This window comes from Phyllopteryx taeniolatus, chromosome 11 (genome assembly GCF_024500385.1).
Source record: "Phyllopteryx taeniolatus isolate TA_2022b chromosome 11, UOR_Ptae_1.2, whole genome shotgun sequence".
In the NCBI taxonomy this organism is placed as follows: Eukaryota; Metazoa; Chordata; class Actinopteri; order Syngnathiformes; family Syngnathidae; genus Phyllopteryx; species Phyllopteryx taeniolatus.
Genome location: NC_084512.1, coordinates 24,818,023 through 24,834,199, shown reverse-complemented (window position 1 = coordinate 24,834,199; position 16,177 = coordinate 24,818,023). Strand labels below are relative to the sequence as shown.

At 44.9% G+C, this 16,177-nt stretch overlaps 1 protein-coding gene across 1 annotated transcript in view; it reads left to right on the top strand.

Moving 5' to 3' along the window:
- Positions 1–2,895: 2,895 nt before the first annotated feature.
- The window catches only part of aprt (adenine phosphoribosyltransferase), a 20,067-nt gene continuing 6,785 nt past the window's right edge, over positions 2,896–16,177 (top strand). Inside the window, exons 1-3 of the mRNA XM_061790152.1 lie at positions 2,896–3,238; positions 7,413–7,516; positions 13,779–13,912. Of these exons, the coding sequence (XP_061646136.1) occupies positions 3,078–3,238; positions 7,413–7,516; positions 13,779–13,912 (399 nt within the window). The 5' untranslated portion in view covers positions 2,896–3,077. The remainder of the gene's footprint in view (positions 3,239–7,412; positions 7,517–13,778; positions 13,913–16,177) is intronic.

Here is a 16,177-nt window from a genome sequence, read left to right as displayed (position 1 = left end):
CACCTGCGCCCTGAGCCGTACCCCCTCCACCCCCGTGTTATCGACAACCATCTGGTCTTCACGGTTTCACGCATCCTCGACGCGAGGCCCAGAGGGAGGGGTTACCAGTATCTGGTGGACTGGGAGGGGTATGGTCCGGAGGAGCGTTCCTGGATTTCCCGTAAGCTTATCCTGGACGACGACCCTGCTATCGGCTCACCCGGGGAAGCCTGGCAGGACGCCGGGAGGCGTCCGTTGAGAGGGGTGTACTGTTATGAGCCGTCCTGCAGTAGTACGGTTGGAGTGGGTGGCGCTTTGCGCCATCTCGCCCTCTCTCGCTCTCCCCTCCTCGCTCTCTCTTTCCAGCACCTTCCTCGGCCGCGCACCTGTCACCAATCAGCCCTCGTTACCACCTGTATAAAAGCCTGCCAGATCCCGGAAACTCTCGCCAGAGTATTGAAGCTTCCCAGCGGTGCAACGACTCCCCAGTATCTACATAAGCTACGCAAATCCTCGTCATCATTCTGACCACCTCGTTTTTCCTTGTCCTCAGTGTCCGTGTCCCTCGCCAAGTGGATTACTGCCACCACGCCGCCAAGCCAACTGACTGTCCTCGTCACTGCCTGCCACGCATTCTATACCTCAACAAACCACCAGCGCATCTCAATGACTCTGGTCTCCATCCTTTCGTGACACTTCCCACCAACAGAAAAAGAAACAGAGATGTTCTCAGTGGCAACATGGTAGTGCCATGGCAAATTCAGATTTGTTTACAAGTTCAAAAAGTGATAAGATTTCAAAATCTGAAAGCAGATCATAATTCATCATAAATTTGTACAAACATGGTGCAGCATAGTTCATGATGGGTAAACAAATGGTTCGAGGCGATGAAAATGTGACATCGGCGACGTCTCTGCCAGTGAGATAGGCTCTTTACATTGCGACGCCACATCCTGCAGGCTTGTGTCGCAATCGTTTTCTGCTCAAACAGCGACGTTTAAAGCGATTTCACGGTAAAATTTGTCATGAATCACGATCGTTTTTCAAGTTTTTGGAGTTACAGCGTGCACGAGCTGTTTTAAACACAGGGACTATGACGTAAGAGGCAATTCCCTATGAGGCGATTTGAATGAATAATCTTCCACATTTGCGTTGTAATAGTGTGCTTAAATGCTCATATATTTTGGGGTCTTATGATGCAAATTGATGTCTCTATAGATGTATGCTTTTGCTATTTGTGTAGCAATTTTGTTTTCTTCATTCCAGATACGATAATTCTCGATTATATCACGGTTCTTGCTTCGCGGTCCCGCTATATTGCAGATTTTTATTCCAGTTGTGACTGTTTTTGTCCGGTTTATATAATATTTTTGTGTTATCCATTACTCTTGCCCTTACTCAATATATTACAGTCCATGTTTTTAGGCCTGTCATGAGAGCAAATTTTTTAGGATATATTTTCCCCAAAACTATCACGACATAGGAAAGTATCGTTGATGTTTTTTATGCCGCTGATATAATCATCCATCCATCCTTTTTCTGAGCGGCTTCTCCCCACAAGGGTCGCGGGCGTGCTGGAGCCTATCCGAGCTATCAGCGGGCAGGAGGCGGGGTACACTCTGAACTGGTTGCCAGCCAATCGCAGGGCACATACAAACAAACAACCATTCGGACTCACAGTCACACCTACGGGCAATTTAGAGTCTCCAATTCATGCATGTTTTTGGCGATGTGGGAGGAAACCGGAGGCACGCAGGCACGGGGAGAACATGCAAACTCCACACAGGCGGGGCTGGGAATTGTACCCCGGTCCTCAGAACTGTGAGGCAGACGCTCTAAGCATTCGTCCACCGTGCCGGTGATATAATCATATTAGAGTATAATAATACAAGTACATCCTTTTTAAGATCAATTTACTTTTAATTCTAATTGTAAGAATAATGGACAGTGACATTGTCATGTAGAACATTAAATCAAATATCTTAGAAAAAGGCGGCACTGTAGGCAGCAAGTGAACTTGTTGGTTTGACTTCAAACGCAGTGGTATCTAAGCAATGAGCTCAAGCCCTCCCGGCGAACCTCTCACCAAGTGTTACATCTGCCATGCGTGCTCTGTGAACTGATAACTGTGTCTTGACCCTATTGCATATGTGAAATGCATACATGTGAGCCTTCAGCCATCAAATAACAGGTATTTGACAATATAAGACAACATAAGCATGCAATAATGGAAGACAGTAAAAAAAATACTCCGCACAGCTTACGCATGTTTAAAGAAAAAGGAATATGTGATGACAAATATGGACTACTTCTGTGTATATTTAACTTTCAGCCCTTGAGCTTTATGCTGTTTTTATCCTTGTTATGATGTCTGACTCTATGTCGTGAAGTGCTAATGTAATGTGTTCATATTTTGTGCTATCACCAAATAAATCAAAACAAAAGAGCTTCCAGTGAATGGGAATTAGAGCGAGAGAGAGACTGTACAATGGAAGTGTACACAATTTTTACTCACTAAAAACAGTTTTGTTGTGTTATTTTGTATGACAGGCCAATCATTTTTGGGTGCGGTGTAGTTTGTCCAAGTGTATTTGCCGTACTGTGACGTCATTAACAGGCGCAAGCCCCCAAGCCCATCTGGCCATAGCTATGAACACTAGATACGCAAGCACCGTGAGCAGCTCGGCTCTCCGACGTTCCTACGCGGCAGCCATGTTGGGGAGGTCGACGTTTTCGTCAAAAGCAAAGCGTGGACATTGAAATTAAATCATAACTTTCGCAGTTCTCAACCAATTTTTACGACTGACGTTTTTTTGTCAATGCCAAAGCGTGTGCTATTAATACAGAACGGTTTTTAAATAGAGCCCAAAATATTTTTAGCTGTGAAAGCTAATTTCCGTTTCCCTTGCTGTGCTTGTGCAACCGTATTTCAGCACGATGTAGCGGCGTCCTTGTTCTTTTGGTTTGATTGCCGTCCACACACACGGAACAAGCTGACGATTTTGACCCTCCTCGCTTAGCGTCGTCGGAGGCACGCAGCTCAAAAGAGCCGTGTCCTATTTACCCATTCATATCTGTCGATCCGAGTACACGTCTTCATGTTGTGCCTACGAACGTACAACAGTAGACTTTTCAAGTGGACTTCGGATATCCAGTGTTATTCTTGCTTCATGGAAGGACACGCCGAATCCAAAATTCAACTGATTCGTCGACATATCCATGCATTTCCGGACTTTCCCAAGAAGGGCATCTTCTTTAGGTAAGGTGAGATATTTTGCCCTAAAAAGTCATGTTTGATGCCTTTGCCCGTGGTGTCTAAATGCAAATGCAGGTGTATGCGTAAAAGTTCAAATTAGAATTGATTTTCCCGTGAGGTCATAAAATGTGTCAGAAGCATAGAAAAAACATATAATACGCATTATTATATGGATTTGAAAATTCATCATTTATTTTTTACTTATTTAACCAGGGAAACCTCATTGAGATTAAAAATCTATTTTAAAAGAGTGTACATCTCACGCATCATAAACGTTTTTAAGGGGCCTTTGTCAACTATAAATTAGGCAAATGTCGTCCGAGATTTGTAATGTGTGTACTTGGTAATTTTGGGAAGTTTCGAAGTCGTGGACACAACAAAGATGTGTATGGAATCAGATTTCTGCCCCCCCCCCCCAAAACAAATACACATCTTTTTCAATCACAAACAAAAAACATGACTATCAAGCAATACTTCATGAATCACAAGCAAAACAAATAAGACACTGAGTATAATCTAACTCAAGCAAAAAAAAATATTTTTCTTCCTTACGATTGGGTGGCACAGTGGGCGACTGGTTAGAGCGTCAGCCTCACAGTTCTGAGGACCGGGCTTCAATCCCCGGCTCCGCCTGTGTGGAGTTTGGATGTTCTCCCCGTGCCTGCGTGGGTTTTCTCAGGTTTCCTCCCACATCCCAATGCGGCAGGGGGTCAATGAAATGGGGAACTGATGGAGGTGAGACTGGTGAGGGGGACAGCAACCTTGCTGTAGTCACAGATGAATCGACGGTAGAAATTGGCAAAGCCTAGGAATCGTTGTAGCTCTTTGCGGGTGGAGGGAATGTGCCAGTTGACAACGGCTTGGGTCTTAGCCGGTCAGGTCAGGTTGCAACTGACCCTTGGCAATGATGTATCCTAAGAAGTGAACGGAGGAGAGATGGAATTAACACTTCTCTGGTTTCACAAAAAGGTGGTTTTCGAGGAGGCGTTGAAGGACTTGGCGGAGATGCAGGTGATGTTCTTCAGGGGAGCGAGAGAAGATGAGGATATCGTCAATATATACAAAGACGAACCGGTTGAGCATGTCACGGAGGATCTCGTTGATGAAGGTTTGGAAAACTGCGTCGGCGTTGGTTAATCCAAAAGGAATGACCAAGTACTCAAAGTGTTCGAGGGGAGTGTTGAAGACCGTCTTCCATTCGTACCCTTCTCGAATGTGGATGAGCTGATCGATGAGATGATGATGAGATGATGATGTTGCGCAGGTCCAATTTGGTGAATATTTGAGTGTTACAGAGGGGTTCGAAGGAGGCATCAATGAGTGGCAGGGGGGGCTTTTTTTCCACTATGTCATGTCGCTGAGATCACGGAAGTCAATACAGGGGCGGAGAGTGGTATCTTTCTTCTCAACTAAGAAGAATCCGGCTCCAAGTGGGGAAGAGGACTAATGGAGTTTCTGGGGAAGGAATCGCAAATAGCTGGAGGGTTTCACGATTACCAGAAATGAGCAGGCTGAATGGTGCAGTTTGCTGGGTGACAGGTGAGATGAGTCGCTCGTCCAGGGCTGTAACCTTCTTAGGGAACGGGAGGGGCTCGAGGGGAAGCTGGAGCTGACTCGCCAAGCCCTCATGGATAAAATTGTCATCAACGCCGGAGTCAGTGAGGGCTGTGATTGGTGTGTTGCAAACGGTACCAAGAATACATGGGTTAGCAGTCATACGAGAGGGAGAGCTTGGGGAAGTGTTGGTTTGGCTCACCACAACCTGAGAGCGTCGTGGTGAGCCCGGTCTTTTGGTTTGAGAGTGCAAGTGACCAGACTGTCCATAAAAGATGCATAATCGCTGAGAAAAACGTCCCAGGGGTCCAAACGGGTCTTACTTAGTTGCATAGGCTCCTCCAGTGTCGTGGAGGGTCAAGGGTAGGTAGCAGGGGGTTCTGGGTGCTCCGGAGTGGCTGGGGGCGCTGTGCCAGTGGCTGGTGTTATGCTGCACATTCTATTTCTCCGCTCACAAACTCTTTCACGAAGCTGATTGTCCAATTGGATGGTGAATGAAATCAATTCTTTGAGAGAGGCGGGTTCTTCCCTGGCTGTGAGCTTGTTTTTGAGCTGTTCAGTTAATGCCTTAACAAAAATTCCACTTAAAGCGGCGTCGTCCTAACAACATTCACTCGCAAGTATTCTGAAATCTATGGAGTACGAACCTTGGGTGAGGTCTAGGAGGCGCCGAGTGGCTTCGCTACGCTGGACAGGGTGATCGAAAACCTTTTTTAACTCGTCTGAAAATGAATTAAATGTCGCAAGGAGAGGAGGAATTCTGCCAAAGCTCCGTAGCCCATTTAGCAGCTCTTCCCTGCAGGAGGTTAATGATGAATGCGACCTTGGATTTGTCTGTGGGGTAACTAAGCAGTTGAAGGTCAAAGACTAATGAGCAGTTTAATAGAAATTGGCTACATGAACCTATGTCCCTGGAGTACGGTTCGGGAGGAGGAATGTGAGGCTCTTTGTACGGGAGGCGGGATTGGTCGGAGGCTACGGGCTCGGGGGAATACTCACGGGAGGATTGCTGGGGTTGCTCTGGGAGGACAGGAGAGATGCTTGTTGTGTAAGGGCATTTCGTGAATCCATGATCTCGCAGAGGGCTCCGTCCTGTCTGCTCCTCAACGCTTCTGGAGCTGCTGGGTCCATGATGGCCAGAGTATTCTGTCACAATACTAATCGTATCAGTTTTGACTGGACCCAAAAGCAGACTGAAACGGAGGGAGTAGATTTAGAATGGTTTATTGAGGGTTGGCTCAGGGTAAGGATATCCAAGGCGAGATGGTGGACCGTTGGGACAAGGTGCGTATTGGAGCAGAAACCAAGCAATGAATTCTAAGGAATTGTCTGCAGACCTCCGAGACCAGATTGGGTCAAAGCACAAATCTGGGGAATGATACAAAAGAATTTCTGCAGCATTGAAGATCCCGAAAAGCACTGTGGTCTCGATTATTTGGAAATGCAAGACGTTTGGAACCACAAGGACCATTCCTAGATCTGGCCCGTCCACCAAACTGAGTAACTGTGGAAGAAGGACCTTGGTCAGAGAGGTGAACAAGAACCCTATGGGCACTAAGGCGAAGCTCCAGTGTTCCCTTGTGGCGATAGAACCATCCAGAAGCTCAACCATTGCTAACGCACTCCACCAATCAGGCCTTTATGGTAGAGTGGCCAGACAGATGCCACTTCTCACTAAAAGGCACATGGCAGCCCACTTGGAGTTTGGGACCTTAAGGAGTGTCAGACCTTCAGAAACAAAATTCTCTGGTCAGATTAAACCAAAATAGAACTTTTTGTCCTGAATTGCAAGTGTCATGTCTGGAGAAGAAGAGGCACTGCTCATCACCTGGCTAACACCATCCCTACTGTGAAGCATGGTGGTGGCAGCATCGTGCTGTGGGGCAGTTTTTCTGCTGCAGGAACTGGGTGACTCGTCTGCATAGAGGGTAAGATTACAGCTTCCAAATATAGAGAAGTTCTTCGAGAATTTGCTCCAGAGTGCTCTGGAACTCAGACTAGGGCGTCGATTCATCTTTTAACATGCCCCAAAACAGGTGTGCCAAGCTCGTAGAGACCATACCCAAGAAGACTTGAAGCTGTGATTGCTGCCAAAGGTGCTTCAACAAAATATTAAGCCAAGGGTGTGAATACTTGCGTACCTATTATGTTTAAATTTTCAATACATTTGCACAACTATATGAAAATGTTTTTACTTTTGTCATTATGGGGTATTTTATGTAGATTTTAATTTTTTTTATATTTTAATTTATTTTATTTAAAACAAAAAGAGGTGGCACGGTGACCGACTGGTTAGAACGTCAGCCTCACAGTTCTGAGGACCCGGGTTCAATCCCCGGCCCCGCCTGTGTGGCGTTTCCATGTTCTCCCCGTGCCTGCGTGGGTTTTCTCCGGGCACTCCGGTTTCCTCCCACATCCCAAAAACATGCATTAATTGGAGACTCTAAATTGCCCGTAGGCATGGCTGTGAGTGCGAATGGTTGTTTGTTTGTATGTGCCCTGCGATTGGCTGGCAACCAGTTCAGGGTGTACCCCGCCTCCTGCCCAATGACAGCTGCCTAGATGTGTAACTTTTCACAAATATATATTCATGTGCATAATGTTAAGTTTGTGTCTCCCGCAGAGATATATGTCCCATCCTGAAAGATCCAAGTGCCTTAACAGCAGTTATTGACCTGTTTGAAGAGCATGTGAAAAACGAAAATTGGGAGGTCGATCTGATTGTAGGTAAGGAACCTCACCTCTGAAAGAAAAGCATCATCACATTTATTGATGTGATGAAGAACGCTAGGAATATATCTCATTTCATCCAGGTCATTGTATTCTCAGGGGATTGAATCGATAGCAGCAGGACTTTTTGGGCTAATTTGGGTGTTTCGCCTCTCATCCCAACAGGCTTATTTTTATTAAAAAAAAACAAAAAAAAAAAACATTTTATTAACCCTTTATTTAACAAGGTGGTCATATTGAGAAAAGAGATATCTTTTGGAAGTGAAACCTGGCCAAGATGACATTTCTGACAATAATGACATTAAATGAACATAAAACATTACAAAAAGGTAAATAAAATAACATGACAACAAAAAGGTAAATAAAATAACATGACAATGTACAGCAACACATTCCAAGGGAATCAATTGAAATGAGCTAATGAGGGTTTTATGAACAGCAGGAAAGGTTTTTGTAAGTTTCATGACTTTTTGAAAGCTATTCGTGCAAAGTAGAGAAGAGCGTGAGAGCCTTCTTGCCCCCAAGTTTAGTCTTGAAACTCGGAACTAGGACCGGGAGAAAAAAAATGGACTTCCTTGGATAAGTCGACTTCGAAAATAGTTCGACACAGATTTCTCCGCCGGCGCCATACGTACATCTTCCATACAGCCATATCCACATATACCTCTATTCTACTGTGTTCAAGCGCTCGTCTCAGGAAAGTTGGTACTGCAGGCACGAACATGAATTCAGTTAGGCAGTCACCCATACATATTCAGTTGGAATGGCGATAAAGTTCCCTCCAAAGGTATTGGCACGGCAAGGTAAATTCCTTTGTTTTTGTTGTATACTGAAGACACTTGGGTTTCAGATCAAAAGATGAATGACACAAAAGTTCAGAATTCCAGCTTTCATTTCATGTTATTTACATCTAGATGTGGAAAACACTTTTTTTTTGAAGCCACCCACTTTTCAAGTGAGCAAAAGTATTTGAATATGTGACTGGTGGGTGTTTCTGGTTGCTCAGGTGTGTTACCTTTTTATGCTACGTTCTCACCGGATGTGAAAGATCGCTTCGCCTCGCGTCCCTCGCTTGAGTTTGATCGCGGGAGTAAAAAATACACATTGAATGCGTATTTGCTTCATTAGCGGCGTAAATGCGGAAGAGGCGGGGCTTCTCCCGCAGGAGGCGAAGACAGCATTTCCCCTGCCATACACGAGCAGCAATAGACGACGATTTGGAAGCCGAAACCTCTTCGGAATGCCCAACGCTGGCGTGCTTGGGTCCACAACACCATCCAGAGGTGCACGCAGCTTGGTGAATTTCACCGCCTTCTCCAGGAGCTGCTTCTGCATGACGACAGCTTCCAGTGCTACATGAGGCCATGTGTCCAGTTTGACGACCTGTTGGCTCCAATCGGTCCAAGGATTTCCCTACAAACGACTTCAGGCGTTCCGTCTCAGCTATCAGCTGTACCTGTCCATTTGTCTCTGGTGAGTGGCAATTTCGTGTCGTTATTATTTGGTGTATCACACTAAATTAAGTTTCACTCTAAGTCTCACCTTATCCTGTTTTAGGTCAATTGGGATTTACAAAACTATTTCCATTTATTTATTTATTTTATTTATTTATTTATTTATTTTAGATAAATATATAAAATAGACAGTGCAGTCATAGTCCCGTGAGGCGCCAATGTTTTCAGCCGTGACTGTATGTGAGTATCATTATGATGTTTTATGTATCGAGACTACTGAAGTATCTTTATTTCAGCTGTGGTCAATTTAAAGGTTTTATGTTCTGCAGATACTCATTCAGGACCAGGGCAAACATTTTCCATGTTGGGGGCTCCACGATATAGGTTTGAGGAGCGGTGGAATTTTTCTTTCTGCTATGAAGCACAGGATGGGAAGCACGTGGTCCTCTAAGCCCCTGCCAACTCCGGATACCAGTTCTACAATTTAAGAGCCACCCACACGTTCTTCAAAATTCCTGCAATATTACTTTATCAGCACCAAAATTATTGCACCTATTTGTATACACATCACCACCAATTCATTTACATATCATAATAAACATTGTCTGCTTATATACAGTATTTGATCCATGCTCCATTGTATTTAATTGATTGTATTCTATTGTGAGGCAATAAAGCATCACTTTTGAAATGATAACGCTGTAAAATGTATGGACTGCATTTAGCAGGTAACCAAACAAAACAGTTGCTTGAATAGTGTGTTTTAAAATGAATTAAAACAAAAACAGGAATTTTGTCCTTAATATGCAAACAAAAAAACACAACGGAGTATGACAGGAACAATGGTGAAAGGATATTGATAACTTTGCATTCCTCACAGCTCTGGTTGACTATATTAACAAAATGTATCTATTCTTATATGACCAAAAAAAAAATAGATTCCATATTATCACAGTGTAATTATCCAGGGTTTTAACTGAAGCATTCTGATACAAATAATAATTTTCCTACTAATCACTTTTTACAATTGTGTACTATATTACAAAACACATTCAGTTGCATTTACGCAGTTTCCCTGAACGCACCTCGCGCACTCACGCAGCTGCCAGTAGTTTCATTCTGAAGAGCTAAAAAGGAAGACATCAGGTGTTGATGGACCTCTAACCAACACGGATCTCTGACATCCAGCACGGAGCGCTGACTTCCAGCACGGAATTTGACTTTCAGTAGATTGCAGTGAGGGAGCTGCTCTGCTCCACACGAAACCCTGACCCAGAATCAGGTCGTCTGCAAGTCATTTAGCCCCAGGATCCCCACGGACATGCGGTGCGAGTCCGGAGAGGGGGCGCCCTTCGTCCAGGCGCACCCCGACCCGGTCGCGAGCGGCTCTGCGTGGCGGGGGGGAGTGTTCCCTCCCCCACCTACCCGGGGCCAGTCGTGGCGGGATTCTGACTTCGAGGCGTTGCAGTGGCAGTGGCTCGACTCTTGAGCCCCTCCCGGATAACCGAGCTGCTCACTCTATCTCCAAGGGAGAGCCCGGACACCTGCGGAGGAAACTCTTTTCGGCCGCTTGTATCCACGATCTTGTTCGTTCGGGCACGACCCACAGCACATGATCATAGGTGTGGGTAGGAATGTAGACTGGTAAATATCAAGAACTTTGCCTTTCGGCTCAGCTCCTTCTTCACCACGACAGACCGCAACAGAGTCCGCAGATGGTGCACTGATCCGCCTGGTGATCTCCCATTCTTCCCTCACTTGTGAATAGGGTTGGGCATCGTTTGAATTTGAGCGATTCCGGTGCCGGTTCTGTTTCCTTATTTCAATTCCCGTTTCAAACGATTCTCTCAATTCCAATTTTTTTTTTATGGGGGTGGGTCAAAAAAGTTTGCATGGTTTAAATAAAGGGTGTCCAAATTATGAGCATCCATTTTCTTAGGAGCCCGCAGCATAGACTAAAATCAACATTTGACTCGGGGTTCTTTATAACCAATATCAAACCTATGAACTAAAAGGCAATGTGCGTGGAACTAACTCAATTGATTTAATATTATACAATGTAATGTTTCAGCTAAAAGTTAAATATAGCATTGTTAAAATCGTTATTTGGGACTGTGTTATCATGTCATGGTTTATACGTGCACATTTTAACTTGACTTCCTGTTTAAGCTTGTAGCCGTTTGTTTTGAACGGTACTCAACATTTTGGCACGAAAAATAACTTACGACATACGACACCGATGCATTTTGAAAACGAAAGTTGACCAAGAAAGTAAGAAGAAGAGTAATGAATGGAACAAAATGCTATAAAACGTTGATTCCACTGTTCAAATTATTTGGGACTGTTTTATGACATCAAATGGTTTACATGTGCAAGTTTTAACTTTACTTCCTGTTTTAAGCTCATAGCCTTTTATTTTGAAGGGTACACACCAGAACTCAGCATTTTGGCAAGAAAAGTAAATACACGCGGCACCAATGATTTTTAAAATGTATTATTATTTTTTTTAAATGGTTGGAACAAAATCCTATAAAACATTGATTCCTTTCCTTACCCACCGATGAGGCACAAGTTTAGTGTTTGTGATACTGTGAGACAATATTTTTGTGAATTTTGTCCCAATTCATTGTGATGTAAAGTTGCTGCGGGGAAGTTTTAGCTCAATGTTAACTTTTTTTTCTGTCATCGGCTCTTATGTTGGTTTGAAGACTAAAATAAATGCAAAAACCATCAGTGCAAAAGTGGAACCAGCCGTTTGCCTTGTTAGCAGTCTCAATGTTGGCATTTAATTGTTTTACTCACCCAATTGACCGAAAGTTGACTTCACTGAAGCTCCGTAGGGTGTAGGCTAAGGCTCGGACCGCATCAGACGCTACACATCGTGAAAGCCTCATTTGCACAATATAATCTTATTCCAAGTGTTGCACTAAGGCAATTGGTCATTAATTTTAACAAAGTTAAGACACACTTTTGTTCGCCGCCGTTGGGCACAAGTATGTCTTCGTGCGCATTCTTCTCCATTGGTTTTCATTGCTTCTTCGTTGGTTTTCGCCACTGCTTCTTTGGAGTCGGTGGACTAGGCATCGAAACTAAGCCGAAATTGTTAAATTTGAACAATTCAGAGAGAACCGGAACGTCAGTCACGGTTTTAATCGGTTCTCGATTCTCAGTGAACATGACCCCGAGATACTTGAACTCCACTTGGAGAAGGATCTCCTCCATGACCTGGAGAGGCCACTCGACCGTTTTCCGACTGCGGACCATGGCCTAAGATTTGGAGGTGCTGATTTTCATCCCAGCCGCTTGGGAACCTTGGTGGAGTTGAACTGGAAACAAATCCGACTTAACTGCCGGCAATGCGGACCAAACTCTGACACCGGTCAAAAAAGGACTGAAAAGCTTGTATCAGTTTTCCTATACTCCCCACAGGAATCCCCGAGGTACACGGTCGAATGCCTTCTCCATGTCCACAATAGGCGTGTGATTCCCCCTATAGTTCGAACACACCCTCTGGTCCCCCATCTTAAAATCCACCCCTGGAGCCCTGCCAAGGAGCTTTTTAACCATCTTGGTGACCTCAACCCCAGAGACCCACCCAAACCCACCTCAGAGTCTCCAGATTTTGCTTCCTCATGGGAAGGCGTGTCAGTGGAAGAGAGGTCTTCGAAGTATTGGGCACACTGATTCACAACGTTCTTAGTTGACGTCAGCAGCGCACTGTCCCCACGGTACACATCGTTGATGGTGTACAGCTTCCCCTTCTTGAGACGCCGGATGTTGGACCAAAATTTCCTCGAAGCTGTCCGAAAGTCTGTCTCCATTGTCTCACCGAACTCCTCCCACGCCTGAGTTTTGGCCTTAGCGATGACCAAAGCTGCGTTCCCCTAGGCCAGCCAGTACCCATCAGCTGTCTCCGGCCTTTCTGGCCTGTGGGACTCCTTCAACTTGACGGCATCCCTTACCGCTGGTGTCCACCGACGGGTTTGGGGATTGCCGCCATAACAGGCACAGACGACCTTTCCAGTCGGCCGCCTCAACTATGGAGGGACGAAACATGGTCCACTCAGACTGAATGTTCCCGCCTCCCCTGGGACATGGGTAAAGTTCTGTCGGAGGTGGGATATTAAGCTCCTTCTGACAGGGGCCTCTGCCAGACGTTCCCAAAAGACTGGGAATGCGTTTCGGTCCACCAGGTCAGACTGGCATCTTCCCCACCAAGGGGGCAAACTCACTACCAGGTGATGTTCAGTTGACAGCTCCCCCCTTCTTTTCACCCGAGTCTCCAAGACACGCGGCAGCAAGTCAGATGACATGACCACAAAGTCGCTCATCGAACTGCGGCCTAGGGTTTCCTGGTGCCAAGTGCATATGTGGACACCCTGATGTCTGAACATGGTGTTCCTTGTAGACAATCTATGACGAGCACAGATGCCTTTCCATGCCTTTTTGCAGCTCGCGTTTTTCACGTGTTCAATACCTTTTCCCTCTGTCATTTCACATTTTTACACACAACTTAATTTCTGAGTTTATTTATTCGACTTTCTTTGTATGAATGGATTAGGGTTGTTCCCAACATCTATTGTTTGTTTTTTTCAGATCAATAGCACCTTTGGAATCTTATTTAGTGAGAAAAATTGTGACGTTAAATATTTATTTCAGTCGTTTTATTTGAGGGGAACAACCCTAATCCATACATACATTATTTTTATTTTTTTCCAGTACTACAAAGTGAACCATTATCTTCCTTAATGTGTCTTTTCGTGTTTGTGTCTCTGTGCATGATTACATTTGTGTTTGATTGGCAGGTTTAGATGCTCGTGGGTTCCTGTTTGGGCCGCTTCTTGCCCAGCGGCTGGGAGTTGGTTTTGTCATGGTCAGGAAGAAAGGAAAACTGCCAGGAGCCACTGTGTGTGTGGCATACGATTTGGAATATGGGAAGGTACTGAACACACACACACACACACACACACACACACACACTGATCAGTAGCCTATAGTGATTTTACCAACAGACCCCACCGTTAAAAGTGCTTTTGCTCAATATCTTCCAGAACTGAGACTTTAAACCCCTAAATGCTGCTTTCAGTTTCTATAATAACCTAATTGTTCATTTTCATTGTCTATGGACTTTAAAGGTCAGAGGACAAAGATGTTATGGGGTCATTTAAAATTTAGATTTCCATGGTTTGTATGTTATGTAATACATGCACGTCACTTGGTTTTTATTACGCGTATTGAGCACTCACCGGACATACCCGGAGCTCAAGTCACCGGGGTGTGGTTACGCTACCCATCACAAGGGCTACCGGAAGTGACGTTGCAATTGCCAAAGACAGCGTGCTACACTCTATACGCAATGGCGAGCAACGTGTTGGAATATGAGGAGGAAGAGGATTTAGACATACAGGAGCATCCAACTGAACTTGGCATCGTCAAACCGTGCACGTTTGAGCCGATCGGGAGGTTAGGAACCTGAAAGTGACGACGACGAGCAAGCCAAGTAGCCACTGGGCCCTGCAGAACGGATTGGAAATACAGAGTGGTTTGTTTGTGCATCCCATAAATCCTTTACTTTGCTTGCTCCAGCATCATCACTTATCGATAGAAACATCGAGTCATGAATAAAATATAACACATGGGGTCAGACCGTTAAGGAAAAAACAGCATGTCTTTTTATGCAGTCATGGCTGGAAATAAGGGGTGCCATTATTTTTTAGCACGACTATACGTATTATATAGTCACATATATACGTGTGTGTCTGTGTATATACGGCTTTATGGCAGAGTGGCCCAACGGAAGCCTCTCCTCAGTGCAAGACACATGAAAGCCTGCAAGGAGTTTTCTTTAAAAAAAAAAAAAAAACACCTGAAGGACTCCAAGATGGTGAGAAATAAGATTGTCTGGTCTGAAGAGACCAAGATAGAACTTTTTGGCCTTAATTTTAAGCGGTTTGTGTGGAGAAAACCAGGCACTGCTCATCACCTGTCCAATACAGTCCCAACAGTGAAGCATGGTGGTGGCAGCATCATGCTGTGGGGGTGTTTTTCAGCTGCAGGGACAGGACGACCGGTTGCAATTGAAGGAAAGATGAATGTGGACAAGTACAGGGATATCATGGACCTTCTCCAGAGTGCTGAGAACCTCAGACTGGGCTGAAGGTTCCCATCCATCCATTTTCTGAGCCGCTTCTCCTCACTAGGGTCGCAGGCGTGCTGGAGCCTATCCCAGCTGTCATCGGGCAGGAGGCGGGGTACACCCTGAACTGGTTGCCAGCCAATCGCAGGGCACATAGAAACAAACAACCATCCGCACTCACAGTGATGCCTACGGGCAATTTAGAGTCTCCAATTAATGCATGTTTTTTGGGATGTGGGAGGAAACCGGAGTGCCCGGAGAAAACCCACGCAGGCACGGGGAGAACATGCAAACTCCACACAGGCGGGGCCGGGGATTGAACCTCAGAACTGTGAGGCTGATGCTCTAACCTGGGCCGAAGGTTCACCTTAAAAAAAGACAATGATCCTAAGCACACAACTAAAATACCGAAGTGGCTGCAGAACTCCGTGACTGTTTTTGAATGATCCAGCCGGAGCCCTGACTTAAACCCAATTGAGCATCTCTGGAAAGACCTGAAAATGGCTGCCCACCAACGTTCACCATCCAACCTGACAGAACTGGAGAGGATCTGCAAGGAGGAATGGCAGAGGATCCCCAAATCCAGGTGTGAAAAACTTGTTGCACCATTCCCAAAAAGGACTCATGGCTGTATTAGCTCAAAAGGGTATATATATGTATATATATATATATATGTATATATATATGTATATATATGTATATATATATGTATATATATATATATGTATATGTATATGTATATATATATATATATGTATATATATATATGTATATATAAGGATAAATGCAGAGGGTTGCGTCAGGAAGGGCATCCGGCTTAAAACCTTGCCAAACAAATATGAGCGTTCATCCAAAGAATTCCATACCGGATCGGTCGTGGCCCGGGTTAACAACGTCCGCCACCGGCGCCGTCAACCTGCAGGGCGCTGTTGGAAATTCAGCTACTGTGGGTCAAAGTCAAAGAAGAAGAAGAGGTGGAAAGCGGGTTCTTCGGCAGAAAGAGAAGAGGAAAACACAGAGCCTAGAACTGAATGTGGGGACTTTGAATGTTGGGACTATGACAGGAAA